General features: G+C 36.2%; 3 protein-coding genes across 5 annotated transcripts; 1 reads left to right on the forward strand and 2 right to left on the reverse strand.

The window, feature by feature from the left end:
* Positions 1-121: 121 nt before the first annotated feature.
* Positions 122-2,402, reverse strand: LOC106130223 (NAD(P)H-hydrate epimerase). Of its 2 annotated transcripts, none has more exons than XM_013329017.2 (4): positions 2,286-2,402; positions 1,295-1,500; positions 692-1,015; positions 122-474 (listed from the first exon to the last, which is right to left on the reverse strand). In XM_013329017.2, the coding sequence occupies exons 2-4, from the start codon at positions 1,468-1,470 to the stop codon at positions 240-242; spliced, it is 735 nt and encodes a 244-aa protein (XP_013184471.1). In that variant the 5' UTR covers positions 1,471-1,500; positions 2,286-2,402; the 3' UTR covers positions 122-239. The 2 variants fall into 2 exon arrangements, with proteins under 2 accessions (XP_013184471.1, XP_013184469.1); XM_013329015.2 differs by lacking the exon at positions 2,286-2,402 and adding an exon at positions 1,576-1,710.
* Positions 1,853-4,837, forward strand: LOC106130222 (transmembrane protein 115). Its single transcript, XM_013329014.2, has 4 exons — positions 1,853-2,388; positions 2,602-2,797; positions 3,294-3,470; positions 3,699-4,837. Exons 1-4 carry the CDS (start codon positions 1,878-1,880, stop codon positions 3,931-3,933), a joined length of 1,119 nt encoding a protein of 372 aa, XP_013184468.2. The 5' UTR covers positions 1,853-1,877; the 3' UTR covers positions 3,934-4,837.
* LOC106130166 (E3 ubiquitin-protein ligase Hakai) lies at positions 4,831-13,461 on the reverse strand. 2 transcript variants are annotated; one of them, XM_060945030.1, is made up of 10 exons: positions 12,923-13,461; positions 11,680-11,867; positions 11,216-11,290; positions 10,281-10,382; positions 8,690-8,797; positions 7,915-8,034; positions 6,871-6,958; positions 6,048-6,063; positions 5,961-5,997; positions 4,831-5,240 (listed from the first exon to the last, which is right to left on the reverse strand). In XM_060945030.1, the coding sequence occupies exons 1-10, from the start codon at positions 13,131-13,133 to the stop codon at positions 5,202-5,204; spliced, it is 984 nt and encodes a 327-aa protein (XP_060801013.1). In that variant the 5' UTR covers positions 13,134-13,461; the 3' UTR covers positions 4,831-5,201. The 2 variants fall into 2 exon arrangements, with proteins under 2 accessions (XP_060801013.1, XP_060801012.1); XM_060945029.1 differs by having other exon boundaries at positions 5,961-6,063; positions 12,923-13,460.
* Between the last annotated feature and the right edge of the window lie 12,430 nt (positions 13,462-25,891).

Here is a 25,891-nt window from a genome sequence, read left to right on the forward strand (position 1 = left end):
AGTAGATTGTACACCATGCTAAAACAGCACAGTGTCGTGGTATTAGAATTGTAGTAAAAAAATGACCCAAGCTGAATTGAAAACTTCCCTCTTTTTTTGAATGGCGTTAATAAAATCACAATTCAACCCAAATAAAAAAATATATTTCTTATTAACTAAAATCGAAGTAACATTTAAATAAACTGAATGTTTCCGTAATTGGTACATTACAAAATTTAATGGCCATAGAGTACCTATTTTTAACATGATAACTGAACAACTTGTTCCTGATTAGGATAATTTGGCAAAGTCAAGTTGTATTTCTTGATTATTTCGGGGGGCAGGAACCTTCCACCAAGGAAGTGTTTGGTGTCATTGAGGATGTTGGGCCGGGCACAGAGCTTGGGAGCCGACAGTGATATGAGCAAAGCTGGCTTGAGGGACCTTGCTGAGACTGGACCACTTTCCACATGCCAACCGCTTGGGATGTCCACACTGTAACAAAAACAAGAATAATAAATAATGTTATTTTTTGCAAGAAATGACTTTTGACAAATATTTTTTGAAGCAATAAATATTTTACTATTTAAGTTCTGCCAGCAAACAACTTCATATGTTAGAAATAAAAAGGTTTAAGGTACCTAATGTACAACATAACTGGTAGAAATATTTACCTCGGCAACCAAAGTGTTAAAGAAGTTGCAAAAATTACCTGCAAACTGGTAGTTCCCCATCGATCAGAGCATCTAATGCTGGCTTCAATTCATCTCTCACTGGCGGCTTAAAGCTGAATCCAAACAATGCATCCACCATCACCTTATAATGATTCTTTAAATCTTTTGAAGGGGGCAACTTTGTGACTACTTCCACCCCAAATTTGACACACTGTTCTAGAAGGTTCTCATACAGAGGTTTAGGAGTTCTCTTTGGGTAGTACACAGCTACATTGTATCCAAATAACATCATGTGGCGGGCAGCAACAAGCCCATCTCCACCATTGTTGCCAGGACCGCACACTATTAATGCTGATGGGTGGCTGAAATAAAGATTTTTATATACAAGAGACTATTTCTGATTTGTACAACTAGTTTTAACATCTTTTTAAAATTCAATTATATTATAGTCAAAAGACAATGTTTTTGTTTAATGATAAGATTATAACTGAGGGCAGTGGAAGTAGCATCATACCTTCTCACGTAAACATGTTCTACTGGAGAAGGCTTATCACTTATTTTTTTACATGGAAATTTATTTATTTGTAAAACACTGTACTTATTATAATGTACATAATTTTAATTTATTTAATAATTATTACGTATGAGGAGGATAACTCTGAGCCACTGCAGCTGCGACGCTCAAGCCGGCCAGCTCCATCAGCTGATCGACACTAAACTTGTATTCATTAAATAACTCCTCATCCAAAGCAGCCGCCTCTGTCTGGGTGAGGTATCTGATGCGACCGCTGCTGCATTTCTTACCACCGACCGACATTTCTGTGCTCCACACGTTAGCCGCTCGCAACTAAAACAATAAAAAATATTGTTTGTATTCACCAAATTGGTGACTATTCTACGATTACTGGAAATAGTAGTTTACCAAAAGAGCACTAGTAATCACTTGAAAAATACGCATTGATTGATTTTAACGGCGAAATTGTTATCTAAAAATTTTCATTCCATTTTTTCTATTTTGTTTTTGTATTTAGGTTGTTTGTCATCATAAAATGATTGATAGCTGGCGTTGACAGACAGAGCAGAGTTCATTACTTTTTCATGATTTTGATTTGAGAAACAAGATTTTTTATATCTTTATCTAGTATCCAAGGCCTGCAAGTCTTAAAAAAGAATTGTCAACAAAACAAATTGTCAACACTGTCAGTTTGTCATAGAATCATAAAAATGGCTGCGCTCAGAGTATTCAGTCGTAATTTACCTTATTTACGACAGCAATTTTCTGCTTTATTAGGAAACACATCACCCTCAGTGAAATTCATATGTGTCGTTGTAATTATTGGATACATATTGTCGTTTTCTGATGAGGTTGTGGATGTTTTAAGTGTAACACCAGGGTATTTGCTGCCACCTTCTTTTCAACTGTGGTCTACTTTTACGTTTTGGTTCCTAGAAATCCACTTGTGGGAAGTGGTAATTGATATTGTTACTGTAGGGTTGTGTGGGAAGCTTATTGAACCACTATGGGGCCAAATGGAGATGATGAAGTTCTTTTTTCTGACCAACATTGGCGTTGCTTTCCTGACAACTTTCTACTATTTAGTGATGTTTGCATGCACAGGCCAAGCTTCTTACCTATTCGGAATTCATGTCCATGGCTTGGCAGGATATCTGGCGGCTGTTAGCGTGGCCGTGAAGCAAATAATGCCAGATCACCTACTGATAAAAACACCACTAGGTAATTGATAAAACATAACAGTGTAGAAGTATATTTTTTTATCTATTGAGGCATTATAATTTTTTATTGTGCTGATACTCCATTATTGCACATATTTATGATGAGACTACATTTGATTTTCATGTATAAAAAATGCAAAGGAGTGCATGAGAAACCCTACATAAAATAAAAGTTGTTGAATATGAATAATAAATAAAATGTATTTTTTTCTAGGAAAACTAACAAACCGGTCATTGCCACTTTTGCTCCTAATCGTGGCCATCATCCTTTGGGCGGTGGGGGCGCTGGAAGGCACATACCCTTGCATGTGGGGTAGCGGGACGATCCTCTCATGGATATACTTACGGTTCTGGCAACAGCACAGCAGTGGCACGCGGGGAGACATGGCCGACAACTTCAGCTTTGACAAGTATGTGCTTTCTACTAACTGTAGAATACCCTTGCATTATTTATAATACAAAATTACTACTACATGACTTTAAAAAAAATTGTTAGTTTTTAGTGTAGATCTTGATTAGAAGATTAGTTGCTCAATTATTGAAATGTAAATTTCTTTCGAAAAATCATTCAATTGAATTGGTTATAAAAATGGACGCAATTTTTTTGTACTGAGAAAAATGTTTATAATTTGTTTCTGTAAAATTTTTTTTAAACATTTTTGGTAATGATGATATTGTGTGAAGGTCACTTGTAAAGAATATAAAGGTTTTATGTTACTCATACACAAAACCTTTATACTCACACTATGGGAATGATTTATCGACATCTAACATCTCATGCAATTTTTGCATATTATGTATTCTATGATTGTTATACTCCCATTTACCTACATATCTTGAGGATTCACACTTTTGGATTTTCATTAAATTAATTTGTATGTATTCAATTTATATATTTTTTCCCAGCTTCTTCCCGACAGTCCTCCAGCCAGTGGTCCGCGGTATCCTAGGTCCTCCGCACCGCTGCCTGGTCCGCATGGGGCTGTGTTCCCCGAGCGCGCGCCGCGTACACCTGGCGCTGAGTCCGCGCGGCGTTACAATATCTATGCCGGGAGTAGAGCCTCAGGACATGGAGAGGCGTAGGTATGTATTGTATAATTCTAGGCGTATTTTGTTTTTGTTTTTTAGCCATCACTTTTGCTTTTAGTTGTTGTTATAAGAAGTGCTCTTTTTAAAGATAAGCAATAGCAACTCAAAATAAAGTAGTGCTTTTCGGATGATATAATCCCTAAGAGGTGCATTGCATAAATTTTTTCTGTCTCAGCCTGGTTACTGCAGAGTCATTGTCTAATAGAATAACTAAAATTTCAGACAAATCGCGCTGAAGGCCTTAAGCGAGAGATTATCAAAGACATCCGAACAGACTCGTCAAAAGAACCTATCGACCAAAGTTAACATGGACGCCGTGAGGAAGATGCAATCTTCACATGTAATACCTCAGTTTCCTTCTGAAGTCCCTGAGACTAGCCAGTCTTCAGGCCCTGCCGAAGCCACTCTTGTTGATATTGGAACAGAAACAACAACACCAACCACAAAACAGTCATGATTGTTAAAGTCATACACGTAAATATAAGGCTGTTCAGTCAATGTAGATTCCTACATTAGTGGAGCATGAATAATGTGAATCTTGGATGTGTGGGGTTGAATTGGCCGTCAATTGTTACAGTTCTATGACAATTGTAAATTTATGTGAAAGTTTGGATGAAAAAAATTGTAACAGTGGAGAAATTTGGGAAAGTAACTCTTATCCACAGATCAAGTAATGAGAAAAGTTGATTCAGAATGAGAAAGATAATATTAGAAAACCTAGAATTAAAATTTCTAAAATGTCCTTTCGCTTTGGATAATGTACCCTGCCAAATCTGAAATAGGCAATGAATGTGAGAGAGACAGGTTGAAATGACAAAATGTTTTTGAGCTTAAAATATGAAAGCAAAGTTTGAAATTAAAAAGTTAAATTTTAGTTTTGGGGCTCAAAAAAATTCAGTTGCATTTTTGGATTGAGTATGATAGAGTTTATATGAGGTTCTTGGGGCTGTGATGATTTGATCTGTGGAAGTTTGTAGTTGAGGTTCAGAGTTTTGCTTTTATTTTCTACAACATAACTTGTATAATGTATTTTCTAACAACCTTTAGTATGTATGTTTTGAGACGAAAAAGGCCCATTGAAACTTTGTATTATTTTATAATTTATTTTGTATTTAGTTTTTACAACTGATTATCTGCACTGGAACTGTTAAGTAATACAGATAATATACGTTTTCATTATAAATATTCAGTGAATATGTTTTTTTTATATGGATATAGTCATGTGTTTGTATGGGATACAAAAGGGAGATATTTTTTGCAGATTTTAATGCATTTGTTGATGGTGGAGCAGCGTTGATGAATGATGTGAAATATTGTAAATATTATTGATTAGTGTTAATAAAGAAATACCCAATCACTTAGTAATTGTTTTATATTTGTTCGTTCAGTTCATTGCATTATATTTTTACATACATTGTACAATATCACCAACTTCCATCATAATTGTCTCTCAGATCATTTAGAACTATTCTCAATGTTTATACAACATTGCTTTATAAGTCTTATAAACAAATACTTTTCATATTCAACATACTCGCTTTTATTACTCCACAACTTACTAGTTATTTTGTAGAATTATAAACAAAATTTTATAAATTAATTGTTCACGCAAGAAATAGTTGATAATTGAGCAGACTTCCACTATGTATCAGGACCTCCAATTACCACTATCTTTCACATCACAAAACTTAGTACATTTTACCACAATAACAACTTTCACTGTAGTCACTTCACTATGGTCTTCCATTGTAGAGGTAAGGCTACCTGTGAATGGTAAAACACAAAATTAAAACTCATAAAAAAGTTGGCTGTCACCGAGAATCGTACGTATGTATTTTATTCTGCTGTTTTTGAGATTCGGCACAGTAGAAATGATCACTTAATCTTCTATCTTAATCTAAGGTGAGGTGGGGTGCGCCTATTGATTTGATTGGATTGGGAAATTAGGTTCTCACATGAAGCAATTCCAGTTTTATGGATATGACTTCAGGGGGGCTGAGTCGAGCAGTGAGCTGCCCGTAGCTGATGATAGTTATCTGCATACATACATATAATCACGTCTATATCCATTGCGGGGTAGACAGACCCATGAAAAGACTTGGAGAATCCCAAGTTTATTGACTTTCCCTTAGTCGCTTTTTACGACATCTCTATTTAAAAAAAATCAATTCTAAAGTGCCAACCACACGGTATACAATAGTTATTTGAACGCGATGTTTCTGTACGAGCCCTGGTCAGCATTATGTCTTATGTGAAACTTTATGATTATAGGTATGTTTGGTCAAGTCTGAAAGTTGTTTTCATTCGTCAAGCATTAACAAAGTTTATCTTGACAAATTTTTAAGTGCTATAATCTACGACGTAATGGCGGCCGAGTGTCACTATCGGTGAGAGTGCGTATATATACTAGGTGCTTCATATTGCCCTATAGTAAAACTGCGCCTGACTTTTTTTCAACGTGTATGAGTATAGTGCGCCGTGTACCTGTAGTAGTGCGCGGGCCAGGCGGGCGGCGCGGCGGGCGGCGGCGCGCTGTAGGGCTCCGCCCAGCGCGCCGCCGCCACCTCCACCGCGGGGATCGCGCCACCTGTACGCAACATTGTATTTATTCTTATGTTACATTTAACACACCTTAAATTACTTACAGTAAGAGATATTTAACTTTCGCGTTGGATTATACTATTAAAGTAGATACTGCAAGTATTAAACGCGCACGTAACATACCTTTATATTATCACTAGCTGTGCCCGCGACTTTGTCTGCGTGGAATAGTTATTTTGGGCATCATTGAAGCCCTCAAGGATGAATAATATTCCCCGTTTTCTTTTCACATTATCCATTATTTCTTAGCTCTTAAAAGCCTTCCTCGATAATTCAACACAAAAATAATTTTTCAATTCGAACCGGTAGTTCCTGAGATAAGCGCGTTCAAATAAACAAACAAACTCTACAGCTTTATAATACTAGTACCTATAGATGAGTCTCAACACTCGGAGTGTCGCTCGGTGACCACGGAACATTGTAACAGGACTCGAAACGTTAGAGATATAATAAAAGTACGTTACCTACTCGTATCTGCGCTTTTAACACCTAGTATTTACAAATAGCTTATAGTTATTAAGAGACCAATCAATTTTGTTTCTACTACACTTTTTTAATATTTTTATACATTACTCCCGCCTAAAACAAAATGTTTATTTCCATTTCAGCGGGAAGTTTTAGAAATGGTTTTTCATTGCACCACATAAAGCAAAACCAATCATACTCAATTTCAAATCCATGGTATACATAGACCCAACATCGGCTGTGATCATTGGAATCTTTCAATATATCACACCGAACGATGTCATTGCCATAACATGTAGTTAATAAAAAAAAAAAAAAAAAATGTTACCTGGCGGCACGTAGGCGGCGGGCGGCGCGGCGTAGGGCGGCGCGTAGTAGGCGTGCGGCGGCGCGCTCAGCGGCGGCGGCTGCGGGGGCTGCCGGCACGCATATAACACATACATAACATAAAATCACGCCTTTTCCACGCTGCCGTGGTATAACTAAAATGCCGTTATCTGACATCAGGATTTACACCATTTTTACCAATAAAATAAGAAAAAAAATATCTCTTTCGATCTGTATATACGACTTTTTGGTACCTTTAAGTCATAAATAGGCGTTCTCATTGATGAATGGCATCAGTTTAAATTTTTACCGCAGTTTTTGACGTTTTACTTAAAACAAGGATTTGGCAGATAACGGCATTTTAGTTATACCAGGGCAGCACGGAGGGGTAGGCAGAGACTACACGTCTTCAAATGCTTTGGCTGCATCCACATTCGTACATTTCAAAAAAGGTATAAAAACAAAGAGATTGATTTGAAGCATAATCTCTCTCTCCTCTAGGCGTGTTACCGGTTGCACAGAAGTGTTTCGGGGCCCAGGATCAAAAACTAATGTTTCACGTCATAATAGAAGCGAAATTGCGGTAGTTTAACGCGCGATAAAATCGGCGTCGCGCGTGCTATATTATGGGGGCAGATCAATAAAAGGAGTATAGCGTGCGTTGCTACAGGCCTAGATTCAGCATTGGATGAAAACGGGCTGAATACGATATAGTATTACAAAATTTTCATGGAGGTTTAGATATTTAATATTTTATTATGATAATGTAGCGGGAGCGATGATTCGGCTCGACCGCCACAAAGGGAAGATCTCCCGCCTGGCTAGGTGTTATGCCTGGGGAACCGCGGCTCCGACGATGTTGAGTAAGAGGTTGTATATATAGTTCCAATTCGTGAAATCTTTGCTTGCGTGATTTAGGTTTTCACTATTTTTGATTGATAGCGTCGCGTAATTTTATTTTTTATTTTGTGACTTGTGGCGTATAGATAATTTCAAGTCAAGTCTACCCAAAGTGGTGACATATGTACGCAAGTACAAAACTTACAGGATAATAGTTGTAGTAGGCGTGTGAGTCGGGCTGCTCCTGCAGGGGCACGGTGATGAGGTTGGTGCGCGCGCGCCGCTCGCCGTGCCGCGGGTCGGCCGCGCCCACCGACGGCGGCAGCTGCCCAACAAATATACATACATACATATAATCACCTCTATATAACTTGCGGGGTAGACAAAGACAACAGTCTTGAAAAGACTGAAAGGCCACGTTCAGTTGTATGGCTAAACGATGGAATTGAGATTCAAACAGTGACAGGTCGCTAGCCCATCGACTACAAGAAGAATCTCTAAATTATCCTCCTTCACCTATATACCTAACCAACTGTGCCCGCGACTTCGTCCGCGTGGAATAGTTATTTTGGGCAACATTGAAGCCCTCAAGGGTGAATAATTTTCCCCATTTTTGTTTCACATTTTTCATTATTTCTTCGCTCCTAATAGTTGCAGCGTGATGTTATATAGCCTTAAGCCTTTCTCGATAAATGGTCTAATCAACGCAACAAGAATTTTTCAATTCGAACCAGTAGTTCCTGAGATTAGCAAGTTGAAACAAACAAACAAACTCTTCAGCTTTATAATATTAGTATAGATTATACAATTTTCTATGTCTTTTAAGCCTTATCGCGGCTAAATTGAAGATGAATAAAACACATAAATAACAACCAATGTTGTTAAACCATACATACGTTTTGACAATTACTAAGCGAAATGAAGTAGGTATCCTATAAAAATGAATAAAAATTTTGAAATTTGAATTGAATATAACTCACGGTGATAGGTTTGACGACGGCGACGGAGGCGGCGGGCGGCTCGGACTCCGGCTTGGGCTCGGAGCCCGACGACACGTGCCGGTGGTTGATGTGCGCTTGGAGGTCGCGCTGGAAACAGGAATAACGATATAACGAACAGAAGTTCAATCAAAATCCGATTAAAACGTCAAAAACAACAGGAATGTAAATCAAAATGGCGGTAGAAAAATTTGAGTTAATCGTCAACTCGCGTGAGAGAAACTCGCGCGCGCGCGCGAGTTGGCAATATTCAATTCTATTTATTTTTGTCGTCGTCAACTCGCTTGATCATGAAATCTGACGTTTAAAAGTATAGTCAGCTACAAAAACGTTACAGAAATTTAATGTTTAGGTACTTGCTTACTACTCGTATAAATGTATAAGACAATTTATATAAGACTGGTGTTTTTAAATAAAACCAATATATACATCGTTTTTGAAATCAGTATACAGTGTAAATTCCATGTAACGTCACTCGATTTAACGACAAACTCTCTAAAGCGTCGAAATCAATTGGCTTTGGTTGGTTTAGCTTGTATTCCATATAATGATTCACTCTACATAGCGTTACACCCACTCTATATAACAACACAATTGAGTAATAAAAAGTAACTTTTAAGTTGCTAAAATTAGTAGAAACTGTACACCTGTGTGAAATCTAAGTCAGTACTTCATAGAATCAGCCAACGCCGTCACTAAATAATGATTTATAGTTTTTGGTTTCATCAACCTGTTTTTTATTTGACTGTACTTTATATAGACGAGCGAGTTGATAACAATAAAACTAGGTAATATTGAAAATCGCCAACTCGCGCGCGTAAGCGAGTTTTTTTCAAGCGAGTTGACGATTAACTCAAAAATTTTAAACGTGCAGTTCCGCAATAGGTTCTGCGGAAATGTCACACAACAACAGAAATCACATTGAATCCCAATAACTATAATAATATAAACTATAAGGTGAAAGGGAATTTGTATATTTTTAGTTTCTTATACATCCTCAATTTTTTTTTAAATTTTCTTTGAATTTGGCACAATAATGAATACCTACAATGATTTTTTCAGCTGAAATTTCAAGAGATTATTATTGCTGTTTTGTTTTTTACTATGACGTGAAACAGGACAGCGATAGTTTATCGTGTGATAACAACGGCGTCGCGCGTATCATGCTGCTGGGGGGCAGGTGAGGCATCCCTATAACTACCTCTACATACATACATATGGTCACGTCTATATCCCTTGCGGGGTAGACAGAGCCAACAGTCTTGAAAAGACTGATAGGCCACGTCCAGCTGTTTGGCTTTATGAAAGAACTGAGATTCAAATAGTGACAGGTTGCTAGCCCATCGCCTAAAAGAAGAATCCCAAGTTTGTAAGCCTATCCTTAGTCGCCTTTTACGACATCCATGGGAACGAGATGGAGTGGTCCAATTCTTTTTTTTTTATTGGTGCCGGGAACCACACGGCACTAATTATAAATATAATCTTAATCTTCCATCATATCCACCCCGTGAAATACGGCTTTAAGATTTATTCAGGCCTTGGCTCTGTCTGCCCTGTAAATGTTATTATTTACCTGTGACAAATATGTTCTCCGACACCCAGTATTGCCATATCTGGTACCGGAATGTGTGCACATATACACCGTGCCAAGTCCCGTTTGCTCTACACGGAGAACCTGAAAGTTTTAAAACAATTTGTTTTTAATTATCTTTACTTTCTATACTTATATTATAAAGCTGAAGAGTTTGTTTGTTTGAACGCGCTAATCTCAGGAACTACTGGTTCAAATTGAAAAAATATTTTTGTGTTGAACAGACCATTTATCGAGGAAGGCTTTAGGCTATATAAAATCACGCTGCAACTATAAAGAGCGAAGAAATAATGGAAAATGTGAGAAAAACGGAGAAAATTATTCACCCTCGAGGAATGTTGCCCAAAATAACTATTCCACGTGGACGGATTCGCGAGTCCAGCTAGTTTAACATACAAAATTTTTTAACAGCACAGAAGGGTTAAATGAAAATAACACCTGTATTGGATTATTTTTATCTATCCTATAAAACATTACTTGGTGGTACACATATAATAATTTGTTAAATTAGTTTTCTTAATTATTCTATTTTTACTATACCTGGCTGGCGCATGATATCGAGACGTAAAAAGATGATACATATGTACATAAAATAACGTTTATATCCCTCGTGGTTAAGACCGAGCCAACAGTCTTTAAAAAATTGTGAGGCAATGCCATTCAGGCTTGGCAAAAGGATTAATGATGGAATTAATATTCAAATAGTTACAGGTTGCTAGCAAATAGCCTATAAGAAGAATCCCAAATTTATAAGCTTATCTCTTAGTCGCTTTAAACGACATCCCTGGGAAAGAGACAGTGTGGTCCTATTCTACAGTGCCGGGAACCACACGGCAAAGATGATTAATTAATATACAACAAATAATTTATATAATACCCATAGACACAGAAGTTAATACAATAAATGTGAAACTTACCTTTTCCCTACATCTCGGGCAGTGAGTGTGATCAGCTCGTGCGCATGAAAAGCAAAACACATGTTTGCATGGTATCTGGAATGAAAACAATGGAATTTGTGTGTCGATGTTTTATTTGATTTTTTTAAGAAATGCAAATTATGGGATAGTATTCTTTAATGACAAGATAATTCTACCAATACTACAAATAGAATGTTTACATAATTACGTTATAGTCTATATCCCTTGAGGGGTAGACAGAGCTAATGGTCTTGAAAAGACTGAAAGGCCACATTCTGCCTTATGGCCTTATGATAGAATTTAGATTTAAATAGTGATCCCTTAGTCGCCATTAATGACATTCATGGGTAAGATGTGGACTTGTCCTATTTCAAAGGGTCGTGAACCATACAGTTTACAATAAATATTGAAAACTTTAACAATAATTCTTTAATAACTACATTAGTAAAGTTAAAGTAACCCACCATACGTCCATAAATAAGTATAGGTTTGGAACAAGTATCGCAACAGTAAATCATAGGGTTGAGAACTTTTTCACCGATGAGTGTCGCTCTATGGCTCCAATCCAAACGTAGCATAGGTTCTGGAGGTCCGCGTTGTAATGTTGTGAAGACGGGAGCCTCTAACTGGGAAATATCTGATGGGACCTCCACTGTGAACACAAGTTTAGTAACATTAAGTATTTGTATAGATTATTAGAAATCTGCGTTTTTTTGTACATACCTAAACTAATATTATTAATGAACAGAATATTGGAAATAATTAATAGGAAATAATGGCACATTTATACCATGAGATTGTTACAGCTTACCGTAACAGCAGGTAACACTAGTTGCGCTATCATGATGTTTTCTGTCAACATCAAACTACTTGCCAACTCTAGCTATCACTATATCGGCACATCAAATATCCCGTATATTCTTTATTTTCTAATTATATTGTTAAACAATCCACTAACTTTTATTGAATCAAGATTCAAACAGTGGTCTTTCGAGCTGGATGATAGATCAGTTAATTAGCAATTTATAAAGAAACTAATAAAAGTGGTCACTCTTGTATTGTAATAGAAAAAATTATAATTGAACTGTGATTTCATGCCCATACTCCATCTTAGAGTTTGACAGTTTTATCAATAACATTCAGTAAATTATGGAACAAATAACCATTGATCATATAGCTCTTTTTTACTCTTTTATATTATGATTAGGGTCTTTAGTGGCTCGCATTACATATTTACAAGAGTATATCCTTATTTATATAATTAATTGGCCTGTACTAAATTAAGGGACCACAAGTAAAATAATTACTGTGGTACCTTCCAGAGACTATCACAAAGACCATGGTCAATAAAGGATCCAATCTAAGATATAGCAATATTGACATGTCTACAGTGAATCATCATGTGCAGTATCCAATATAACTTATATTCTTTTGTTCTCGAGTCACCAATACTTTCAGAAACCTTCATGCAATGTATTTGGTAGTAAATGAATTAAAAAAATAACTGTTTATATTGGGTACTCCCAGGTACTCCTTATTTGTAAACAATAGTTTCCTGTAAAAAGGTTTTATGACCACCTCAAAGTTGAATCTTCTTTTTGGTTTGATTGATTGTAACTTGCAACTAATGATTTTTATGTGCCAGTTGCAATGACAAAATGTCTATGTCGATAAAATTATGACAAAGAAAATTCTCAAAATACTTACATTTAGGGGGTTCTGGAGGCTCGGCCTCCTCTTTAGGCTCTTCTGGTGCAGGCTCCTCGGTATCTTGAGAGGTTTCTTCAACGGAGCATTCCTCTTCGTCACTAGACATCACTTTTGGCACCTTTTTGCCCCGGCCGCGACCTCTACCCCTACCCCTGCCACGGCCTCGCCCTCGCCCACGTCCACGATTATTCCTTTTCTCGGTATTCATTATTGAATAGAATTCTAGATAAAGTAGAGATGCGCTATCTCTCACATAACCTCACAACGTCACAACTGACAACGTAACAAATTAATAACTGTCATTAATATATGAACGGTTCACAGTTCACACAGAACTTGTTTAAACGATTTGAAATAAAAGTTGAAGTGTAAAGAGAGTTGAAATTTATAGGAAGAATATAAAACACTCATGAAAACACTTATTTATAATATATTCGTTTTGGTACAAAATCAAAGGAACCTAGATTGTACATTTGCAATTAAATTGTTGTTATGTTTAGTGATGTTCTTCGAATCACGTCTGTTATAACTCGTATCCAACTATCGACTCGATATAATACATTGAAACTTAGTGAAAATATATCGCAACACATGTTTTTTTTAGGATTGTTTAAAACCACACAATGATAAAAATGTAACGCCAATGACGTTTTAAAACATGATTTGTCGTAAACATTTAAGACATCAATCAATTATTCTTCTCCTGCGCCATGGCCGTATGGTACCCAACTCCCCGTCATTTCAGAATATGCCCATGGATGTCGTAAAAGACGACTTAGGGAATAGGCACATTCATTTTGTGCTGCTTTTACTACGATCCAACGTGGATAAGGTTTCCTTGAAATTTTGCGGAGGTCAGACAGAAATCGCATTGTGAAAAAAACTAACTCATCCAATCCAGGATCATGGATCGATGTACGTAAATACTTACGCCCCCCGGGAAAGACTCTTACTTTAGAGTAAGAGAGGTGATATTTAATTTTAGATGCGATTTTGTTTATCAAAAACTAATAAACGGATTTCAACAAATCTTTACATAGTAATAAATAATAAAGCAGAAAAATTTTAGGCTATAAGTAATTCAGACGCATATAATTTAGCTGAAGCTACTTAATATTATGCTACTTATTATTGAGTTTTATTTTGTACACAAAAATATGTTTTTGTTTAAATATGCTATATTGATGTTAATGCTACACTATTTGCATCGATTTATTGTGTTAATTTCGTATTGCGTTCACATCACTATACGTACGACACATTTTGATTTACGCATAAAGTCAGGGTTTAGACAATTCTTCATTGTTATATCATGGCTTACCGCGTCTATCTCATCTACCCAATTTTTTAAGAAAGATAAAGGTTTGCAACGTGAATATTATGGTATTATGTACGAAAGCAAAAAATCATTTTAAATATTTAACAGTGTCTGACATATCTGAGTGAAATGGAATTTTATTTATTATCTGTCAAAGTTTAACCGGAACCGGTATGTTGTTTCCGCTTTTCTTTCAAAATAAGCTTCCAAAGTTTTGATTTGATGTCAATGGCGTTAAATCAGTTTTCAAATTATGTATTTCTGAATTACACAAATAATCTGCTTAAAGTTTTACAATCATGGCTGACGATGGGTGAATGAAACACATTATTTACTGTAAGTAGATATTATTTCTATCTTATAGTTTCTTGTGGTGCCGTGTGGTTCCCGACACCAGTACAAAGAAAAATAGGACCACTCCATCTCTTTCCTATGAATGTCGTAAAAGGCGACTAAGGGATAGGATTACAAACTGTGCTAGCAACCTGTCACTATTTGTATCTCAATTCTATCATTAAACCAAATAGCTGAGCGTGGCCTATCAGTCTTTTCGAGACTGTTGGCTCTGTCTACACCACAAGGGATATAGACGTGACCATATGTATGTATGTGTAGTTTCTTGTGCATGTAGTTTCTGCATGTAGATGTAGAACACTTTTAATTTGTGTAATGATGGGATCGATAAGTAGGTACCTACTGACCAAGTGAAGTACATTATAAGGCGCATTGTTATTTTGTTTGGATATACAAAAAATATCCTTGATCATTGTGGTTAAGTATTTCTACATAGACCCGAGTGCACTTTTGCGGTCAGCAGTCCCCAGAATGAATATTTATGATCTCTTTCCCGTGAATGAAGTAAAAGCTGAGTAAGGGAATATATCTGATTGGCCTAATGTTATTACAAAGGTTAGACCCTGGGCTGGGGCTCAGCGTGGACGCCAAAGGATTAACGCTTAAAAATATAATAGTTCCTAACCTACCATCGATTTAGGAAATACCTACTTAGTTCTAGATAAGCCATACTCAACCTTTTTTATACTCGGGCCAAAAACCGTTTTCGTCATGGGATCCCGGGCCGCAAGCGAGAAATTATTAGGTGATAAATAAAAAAATAATTAGAGGTAACGGTGTAATTACTTTGTTATTTAGCATACCTACCTCGATGTAAAATTACGGCGTTTTGCTCACTTTCCAGTTCTTGCTGAAGGCTTTTAAATCTTAAAACAAAATATAAAAATAAAGAAAACAGGAACTTCAAAGTGGGCCAATTAAAAAGGCCTGGCGGGTCGCATGCGGCCCGTGGGCCCCAGGATGAGTATAGCTGATCTAGATCATGAAATGAGGCAAGTAGGTAGGTCCTTTAAGGATATTTATGTTTGTGGTCTAGAATGTAGGAATGTTTAAGACAGAATTTCCAGGAATTGCCAAAAAAATTAACGGGATTTATCGCATTCTCTAGTGGTGGGTGGGATAATACAAAAAACATATAGATAGGTAGATACCTACCTGCTTAAAAATTGACGCATTATATGACCTCGTATTCGACTCCTGCCGATAAAAGGTCGGCCTGTAGTGTTTCAGATTTACATTGACCAGATTTCGATTCCCATTTGGTAGGTAGGTATAACCACGGTATAACCATGAATTTAAAATATATTGAAGGTGAGTTGCCCAAATGTTACGCAAATAAAAGATTGGTTAAGTATTTCATTTTTTATACTTTATACCGTAAATAATAGGAGATAATATTATTTGTGGAAAAAATCGAAGTTCTTGACTATCCGCAATACCTAATCATTTTTATTGTCTTCATCGAGTTCATAGTCAAATAGATTTATTGTAATTATCATGCAAATGCCTGTTATTGTTGTAAACGATTAAATAAATCAAGAGAATTGGTCGGAAACACGCGCAAATATATCCAGTAACTGCGTCGTAATGTTTTGCCGCTGTATGGCGATCGGAAACTATAAATCTGATATGTTTATTCTTTTTTCGCTAGTTTAAATGTTTATCCTGTTTAACAAGTTATTTTTGCTCCTCCCAGTTCTATTTTTATCAGACTTCAAACACGGAGGTGGTTACCAATAAAATTTTTAAAGACTAGGGTATTTTATATTATTATCTTTTGGATTTATTATTAATTTCCCTGCGATTTATTGAGAGATCGCAACTTTACCTTTTGATAAGTCCCGTTTTGGCATCAAGGGGAAAGCTTTCAGCTTTTAACACTTAATATTCAGCTGAGCCTGCAGGATGAAAATTCTTGAGTGATTTTTTATTGCGCACTCTGTGTTTAGGGCCGTTAAGTCCCTTTTACAGGGACGTGCATTTGCTAAGTTTGGACTTTGCGTGGGCGTCCGTAATGAAATATATCCAGATACCTAGATACTTTATTAATTTTGCCGCCCGTAGGATCCTGTTCATAATTGTTTGAAGACCTGACACCGTTTTATCTGTTCGGCTGAAAATTTTATGTACCTATATAGTTATTATTTATTTTATGCTCATTTGGTAGCGAATAATGATGTGTCGTCAGGTCGGTTGAAAAAAATAATTAAAGTAATATCGAGCCAAAGACAGTAAATAATTTATCGAGTCCTCATGCTCGTTTGGTAGCGAAAAGAGAACGCAGTGTGTCACAGTTACAGCTGCTTGTCTTCCCTCTCAGACTTTTTACTCGTAAGTCAATCAAGGGAAAGGCATAGAGATAATAGTTCTTCGCTTAGGCGACGGCCTAGCAACCGGTGTTTTTTAAATCTCACTTATGTCATTATAAATCATCCAGCTACAGCTAAAAGTGACCTTAAGTTTTGTGTCTATTGCATCCAAGCCAATAGTGGCATAGCAGAATTATGCGGAATTACCATTTAATTTTATACATGAGTTTAAACTCATGAATAAAAGTGATGTAAGTAAATCAACACTTTGATTGAAGAAATGAAAATACTATAATAAAATGAATCGCCTTCAATTTGAATGAGGATTCGAGAATCTTCTAAACTGTTTTGACCTTGCGCGTCTATTTCTAGCTCACAATAACCACTATTTATTCTCGTATATTTTGTTATCTGTCGTTAGCGTTCTGGGTGTCAGTTCTGTAAAAAATATAAGTATTTAATGGACTAATATTTTGTCGATAAAGTCTCAGAGAAATAGTTTGAGACTAGAATGACTATATTATACTGAAATAGGGTAGTCAAGTTGTAACTCAACCCAGCTTGGATCATGATTCATGCTACACCTCTTGTTGCTTGAATATGCAGGTTTCCTCACGATGTTTTCCCTACTTAAAAGCATTGGATTAAAAACGAAACGCAGAAGAGAGTCATTGGTACATGTTAATGTTAGGATTAGAACCCTTGCACCTTACAACATTTTTTCATTCATGCAGTAAGTGAATTAAATTTTAACAGACTTGATGCCATGTAGTTACTAGTTACGCAATTGTGTAGTTTACTGCCCCGAGAGCGAAAAGTATGGTTTGGCACCGGCAACTAACGCGGTCAGGGTCGGTTGACGCTCCCTTCTCACGAGTACTCGCATGACTGGACGATATAGGATTGTGTGAATGATCATAAGCACTGTCAAGTTCTCATTTCAGATGTCTAGTTATCATTTCAGTTTAGTGTTAAGACTGTAATTTCTACATTAGATTTAGGTATAATGGAAATATATTTATCGTGCTTATAATTTTCGTGTTCTGTTCCACTACTTCATTAATACCAGTTATGATTATATTACGCAATTCGTGCAGTTCACCGGCGAGGACTATGGTATGGTCGGCAAGGCGGACAGAGCCGGTTGTCGCCCTGACGGTGAAATTATATCATGATCGGATCATGATCGGATCAACTGTGAAGCGTAATGATATCAATCATTATACATCCCACCTCCCTGAAGAAGCCCGGGGTGCGCCTTTGACCTCATGGTCAAAGGCGCACCCCGGGCTTCTTCAGGTCCTGGGTCATCCCAGGACTGAGAGAGTTAAGTTTTTACATGAACCGACTCCAATTGGAGCTCCGTAACCTTTGCAGGGGAACCTAACCCGTAGTATTGCAGTTTGTTACCGCTTCTTCTGCACTGACGCCTTGGAAGCGGCAGTAAACTTAGTTTTTAAGTAATTTATTTGACGTCAACCAAGTTGTTAAACCATACGACAATTATTAAGCGATATAATAATATCCTATAATAATGAATAAAAAATTTTGAATTTTGAATTTTTGAATTGGATCACATGGTTACACATCCAGTTGCCACATCCACATCCTTGTAGATGAAGCTAGCTTAATCCGTATCGGATCATGGTTACATATACAATTGAATGAATGTTCAGCTTTCTCCTATAGCCTCACGATATTTTCTCTCACCGTAAACTTATGAACATAATTCGGAAAAGTGTGATTACATACATACATATGGTCACGTCTATCCCTTGCGGGGTAGACAGAGCCAACAGTCTTGAAAGATTGAATGGCCACTTTCAGCTATTTGGCTTAATAATAGAATTTAAATTCAAATAGTGACAGGTTAGGTACTAGCCCATCGCCTAAAAAGGAATCCCAAGTTTGTAAGCCTATCCCTTAGTCGCCTTTTACGACATCCATGGGAAAGAGATGGAGTGGTCTTATTCTTTTTTGTATTGGTGCCGAGAACCACACGGCATTGGCATCACAAGTGTGATTGGTATTTCATTATCATAGTACCACTGTATTATTTCGCAAATCGTGCAGTTTAGCGGCGAGGACTATGGTATGGTCCGCAAGGCGGTCAGGGCCGGTTGTCGCCCTATCGGTGGTACTGTACTGCGGTAATGCCATGATGAACTGTGAAGCGTGCTGATAAACATCACTATATGGTATTGGTGCTTGAGGAAATTGAATGTATGAATGCTTGTTGTTAAAATCGGCCTATTATTGCTATTTCTACGTTCATTCTTAGTAGTTTTTTTTTCATAAAAGTACGATATTCGTACCAGTAAGACATTTTTTATTTTACTAGGTTTATTCATTACACCGATTGTGATGAATCGGGTAGACCTTCAGGAGTAACTTAAACCACTTCCGGAAGAATAAGAAAAATAATTCTTATTTAATTGTTACTTTCATTTCTTAGATATATCTTTGTTGTCTTTTTAGTTATCTTGATACGAATTCTTTATTCTCAGTAGTTAGACTCTTTAGTTCGGTACAACCTAATTATGTATTAACGTATTAAGTATGCAACCCTGAGAAAAGTGTCTATAAAAAAACGAATTTTATTCGATAAAATGTTCTGTCAATGTTTGGTAAAAATTACATATTTTATCAAAACTTAAAATTTTTTGGCAGCGGCAGAATTTTTCGCAGAAAACTATTACGAGATTCTGCGCGTTAGTCTTTTAAAAGCTTTGAGTCGAGGTTGTTCTTTTGTAGAGATTCGATCATCGCTACTTGAGAAATATGCTGTGTCTTTATAAATAGTTAATGTATCTTTAAAAGTATATTAACTTTTTTATAGATATAATATACTTTAGATATTTTATAATAATCGCACCACCCGTACATAATGTAAATTGTACATATTCTCATTTATAGACCATGTCATAGGCCATTAATTTCATCTGTTGTATTTTGAGTTAATTAAAGTTTAAACGAATAAAATTTGCTGGTTAGCCTCAACAGAGGAATTCCTTTTGTTTTTTCACGAACAAGCAGCTTTTCAGCCGATCTTCCTACGTTTGTTTCAGGAAGTTTGGATAATGCCTTTACTGTCAGTTTCCCCTTGTAGAACCGATTATGAAAAGAATTTATGTAGTGATGGCGTTGAAAATGTTGCTGTTTCGTGTCATCACACATTATTCCAGAATCTTTAACCTATGTGTCATATACTCGTATATGACAGGGCATATATGGCCGGCACTTTAGAACTGAAGAATTCCAAATCTTTTCCATGGATGTCGTAAAAGACAAATAAGGGATAGGCTTGTAAACTTGGGATTCTTCTTTTAGGCGATGGGTTAGCAACCTGTCACTATTTGAATCTTAATTCTATCATTAAGCCAGATAGCTGAACGTGGCCATTCAATCTTTACAAGACTGTTGGCTTTGTCTACCCCGCAAGGGATAAAGACGTGATTATATGTATTATGTATATATGGCAGGGCAAGGTAAAGTTTTCTCAAACGCATTCTCAAACGCGAGAATAAAATGAAAACATTAAGGTATATCGACGACATGATAAACATGAGATGCATAATAACGTTATTTTGTGACGTGTATGAATGTGGTGTTAGATGAAGGAAGGTCCAACAATATGTTTTACATAAATGTCGAGCTTAATTTTTGATTGTTTATAACGAGTTATATTATAATTCATATACTAAGCGGTTAATGATGACCACTCCATATCTTCCCATGGATGTCGTAAAAGGCGACTAATGGATTGGCTAATTGAGTTTCTTCTTGTAGGCGATGGGCTAGCAACCTATCACGTAACTGCATGCATTAAGACATTAGGTTGTACGTAGCCTTTCAGTCTTGAGCCGATGCATAAATTATACAGATGACCTAAAAATTGTTAGGTATTAATCGATAGAAATGATACTAGTATAACATTAGGTTCAAAAGAATTAGGTGACACGAGATGGATTTCAGTAAAAAATAAAGAAATGACTGTATCTGCCTTGCTCAGTGCGATGACCTTCACTGCAAGAGTCTATGTACGAAAAGCCATTAGCATCTGTAAAAATAATATTGGCAAGCGTTTCTTACTTCCTTGAACCATCACATTTTCCCCGTGACGTTGTTTCAGAGGTTTCCCTGAATAGACACTTATAGGCGTAACAGTATTTCGATCGTAATTTCGCAAATTTTTATTAATCGTAGGTGTCTTTATACATTAGTGGCAAAACTCTACAAAGAAATTTGAATAACTAAAACTATTTTATGAGCTCGCCCAGTCCAGTCACCCAAAATACCGTTTAGTTCTATGTATGTCCGTAGGAATTTTGAGCAATCTTTTATTCCACCGCAAATTTTTGGCTTTCGTTATAAGATACGAGAATAATACTTTTGTGGTGGCAGCTTGAGGATATCCTATTTATTTCAAAGTAACTCAGTCGATTGATGAAGCATCAACTAGGCTGGAAAATCGTGGCAAGTGGCCTTTCTTTGATTACTAGGCTATTAAATAGTGGAAAACTACATGTGTATAATGACAAAATATTTTGGTGCCTAGAACGATATTCTGTTCTGTTTTAATATTTTGAGTTTGTATAGTCCGCGTTGAACAACTAGTAATTATAATATTAAAACAATGAATTATTTGAACAATGTAATCGTTATTTGCGTGAACCTAAATTCCATTATACCCACCGGCCTCCACTTGGACATTACCCCTCAATAATTTATACAGGTGTTTCAAATGAGGTCGTTTTATGCGCATTTTGTCCGACATTTTAGCACACCTAGATACAGATTATTGTTTTCCAATATCCGTTGGTTGTTGATTGTATATTCATCCGCTCGCTCGAAGTTGTGTAACAGGTTCAGTCTTAGATATCCTGAGTAACAGAGTAATTGGAAGATTATTCAAAACGATATCTGTAGTCTGAATGATTGTAAGTTGCAAGGCAGGTGCACCTAAATTAGCCGCCGGCTTTGCATCTAGCCGTAAAATTACTTATTAATAAATAATAATAGTTTTGAAGTGCGAGTTCTCGATATTCTCCTAGGTATTCTGGTATTAAAAAACGTGCTTCTTTAGAACTTTAGTATTTCGACTTCCTTCTTCGTTCGTCTCTTGTCAAACTAAACCTTTTCCATTGAATTGATATGATCGGTCATGGAGAATCTCAGACAATCAAATCGTGGTGACAACAGCGTGACTTGTTTGATCTGCGCTTTGGTGACACAAGCAACTAGAGGCTTTTGTTATGAGTTTTCGGCTTATATATTTTTATACAAGTTTCAGAGCAAGACGTGTTGATGAATTTAATCATGTAGTTATGCATTTTCCTATGTAGATAATTATGAATCTTGTATTTGTCTAACCATTTCCCTATTCCCCATACTTGCCTTTTAGCATGTTTTATTCTGAACATGTTTCCCAACTTATATATACCGGCTTCCTCCGTCTAAAACATGGTTTAAACTATTCCTTTGTGATACTACCAAAGATATATAAACTAAATCTATCCCTAATTTACCGTAACTGTATCGATCATTATCGATGTCGGCCCAGAAGTTACAGTTATTGTCCTCTCACGCCGTCAGGGCTGTCATGTTCCACATCTGTGCAGTCGGGTAGCGGTGCAGTGCCCTCCTTTCACCTTCGGAGGCGCGGCGGGTGACAGCCCTGAACCCTCGACCTGCACGCGCGTTGTTTGGTAGTATGAGCTGCATCCAATAACTTCTATACGTCACGATCTGACATGAAATCCCTTAGAAAGTTAACAAGATCTATGTAGGTAAATTTGATTTTCAAATCGACCTTTCCAGTTTTACAATTTGTGATCTACTTTAGAATATTATTGATATGATATTAGAAAGCTTAAAGGTAAAGTTACTTACCTTCTTCTTCATCCTGATCCCGGTTATACATCTTAACCTAAGTGTGCATGAGTTATTATGATGATGTGATATAGAGAAAAGTATGATAGTAGCCTTAAGTAAGACAAGATAGTATTAAATCCGGTGTTTTCTGTACCAGATGATTCCGTATCTGTAAGTAAGGCATGCTCCCATCTGGAGTTCCACTATCCCAGATCACCTTCGCAAGCTAACCCAGTAACTTAAACTTTTAAAGAAATCGAATGGTGACTTTACTTCACTGAGAGGTATTTACTCATAAGACTACTTCGTTTTACATAATTGATTTTCGTTTCGGATTTGAATGTAATTATTTCGTTGTGTCAGCTTCAGGAATATCGTCATCATTATTATATGCTATTTATGAATATGAAACTGGTAAGAATTGAATTAACTTATAAGAAAGATCTGAACCACAAATTTCTGAACGATGAATTTCTTATACCCGAGTAAACAATTGACGAGCGAAGAAAGAAGAGCTGATATGATAATGGGAAAATAATAATCTAAAATCATTATACTCTGCTTACTTTTCTATTAAGCATTCATCTAGTGCTATAATATATTGCGTGCTGTCTATAATTGTATATTTAAGATTAATATTTCTTACAAAAATGAATCCTATAAACACCTGTGTAATTATAAAGCTTTTCACGAAAGAACAATGGAGTCGCAAAATGAAAACTAGTTTAATTTGCTTTTGGCAAGGACACATAACTAAATGCTCAGTTATTTGTTTAATGAAAATTGAAATTCATTGGTGAAAAGATAAAGAACTCTATACTGGTACTTCATTATGTCTCGGAACCTACTGAAGAAAACTAATATCTTAATTTCTAACTAAATCGAAATGTAGGTAAGTACCTAATGCCTTCAATGGTTTTCTTTTAACAGTCTCTGTGGCGCAGCGGTAGTGCGCTTGTCTGTGACACCGGAGGTCTCGGTGTCGAATCCCGGCCAGGGCATGATGAGAAACGAACTTCCAATTGACCTGGGTCTTGTATGTTTATCTATTTAAGCATTTTTTATAAAATCTTGTATAGTTGAGTAAGCATCTCGTAACACAAGTTAGAACTTACTTCGAGGCTAACTCAGTCTGTGTAATTTGTCCTGTATATATTTAAAAAAGTATATTATTCTTTACCTTCAGTGGATTGATATGCGGTGTCCTTTAGATCTGGGACAGTAACCTATAGTTCCTTGGTTAAAATTCAATCAGCTTCAGTCACATGCAGACATGGTAATTTTTCTATGATATAAACTGTTCTTTGTTGACTTCTAATTGAATATGAGAATAATGTTGTTTTCTCATAAATACGCGCATCTTGAACAACAATTAGAATGTATTAAAGACATGTGAAGAATAATTTTGTTCTGCCTGTATTTCATTTATTGTTATTTCTGATATTAAAATTAAAAAAAATAAAATATATATGAGACAAATTACACAGATTGAGTCAGCCTCGAAGTAAGTTTGAAACTTGTGTTACGAAATAGGTACTAACTCAACGATACTATATTTTATTATAAATACTTAGATAGATAAACATCCAAGACCCAGGCCAATCAGAGAAAATTTGTTTCTCATCATGCCCTGACCGGGATTCGAACCCGGGACCTCCGATGTCACAGACAAGCGTATTACCGCTGCGCCGTTTTGTTTTTTAGCATATTTTTTTTTAATTTCCTTTTTTCAACAGTAGAAAAATCAAAGTATAAAGTACAGTTACAAGTGCAACTTGTATGACCTATCCTATCACTTGTGCAATTTCTGACGCAATTCCGTATGACAATTTCAGTATTTGCCATAATTTTACAATGGTCATGTTGCTTGATTGTCAAGTTTTGGTGAGCCTTGACTTGAATATTTTTAATTTGAATCCTGTACTTTCTTTATTTCACTACCTTAAACACAATGAGAAAATGTTTCCTTTACTTTGGCTTCTTTTTTGCCAGTCTTTCTCTTGCTATATATGTTTACTAATATAGTATAACAGTAATGAATGAATTATCCGCTGGATGTATATGTTGATGATTCTTCTTTGTTTTACAGCAAGACCTTGAAAAAGCAGCCTAATTGTTTTGCCAGATATCTAAATTATGGTGATAAGGTATTCGCGATAAAACTTAGTTATCAGAGGTACTAAGTAGAGCAAGTGGATTCAGTATTTATGATTCGCATCCGAAATCGATAGTCCGAGCGACATTGACCCAGTATTATCAAAGGCAGTATGTTTTACACCAAATATTTGCTCTGGTTTAAAGGCCTTCGTCTTTAATACATTTACTTACGTGGATGCCGTGTATGTTTTCCTTAAGCTGTTTTGATTCACTGTCCTCTTGGGTTCTTCGTCCTTTAAAACTTTCATCGAAATTTAAAACTGTTCCCCCATAAATGTATAAATGATTCACGGGGTGCAATGTGACTGTATACAAAATGTGTTTTGAGTTCATTAATCTTTATAAAAGTCTTATCTTTATTTAGAGATCTGTTTCTATTTTTACAGTTCTACGGTACTTTAGCTGAAGTATTTAGATAAAAGATTAAGGTTGATATGTTTCAATTATAATTTCTCCTTGACCCAGTAGTTCGAGATGTTATGTTTGAGAATGAATGCTATGGGAAATCATTACCTGTGAATGTTTTCATAGGAAATTTTGTCTTCAATGTGATTTTATATTTTAGGCAATTTATATGGCAGACCAACAATTTTTAATTCATCGAGTCTTAAATTCCTCGCATAACAGCGTATGGCTGGGGTTGCATTCTTAGCTATATGTTCACTCAAGTCAGGGGTTCACTAGACAGACAAAGACTGTAATTGAAATGAAAAGTGATGAGAACTGAAAACTGGAAAGTACCTACTAGAATAAATGCTTATTTGTTCTACGAATCTATCTTCTTCTTAATAAGTAGTTGTTGATAGACGTGTTTACATTATCTTGAATGTTTGAATCGTAGTAGCTTTACACGAAAACCAGTCCTGGCGAGCACGTGACTATTTGCAAAAAAATATTTTTGTTTTGCATTCTGATATTTTTTTACTTCAATATGTAAGTATGCTTGATGTGAGC

The sequence above is a fragment of the Amyelois transitella genome, chromosome 7 (assembly GCF_032362555.1).
Source record: "Amyelois transitella isolate CPQ chromosome 7, ilAmyTran1.1, whole genome shotgun sequence".
In the NCBI taxonomy this organism is placed as follows: Eukaryota; Metazoa; Arthropoda; class Insecta; order Lepidoptera; family Pyralidae; genus Amyelois; species Amyelois transitella.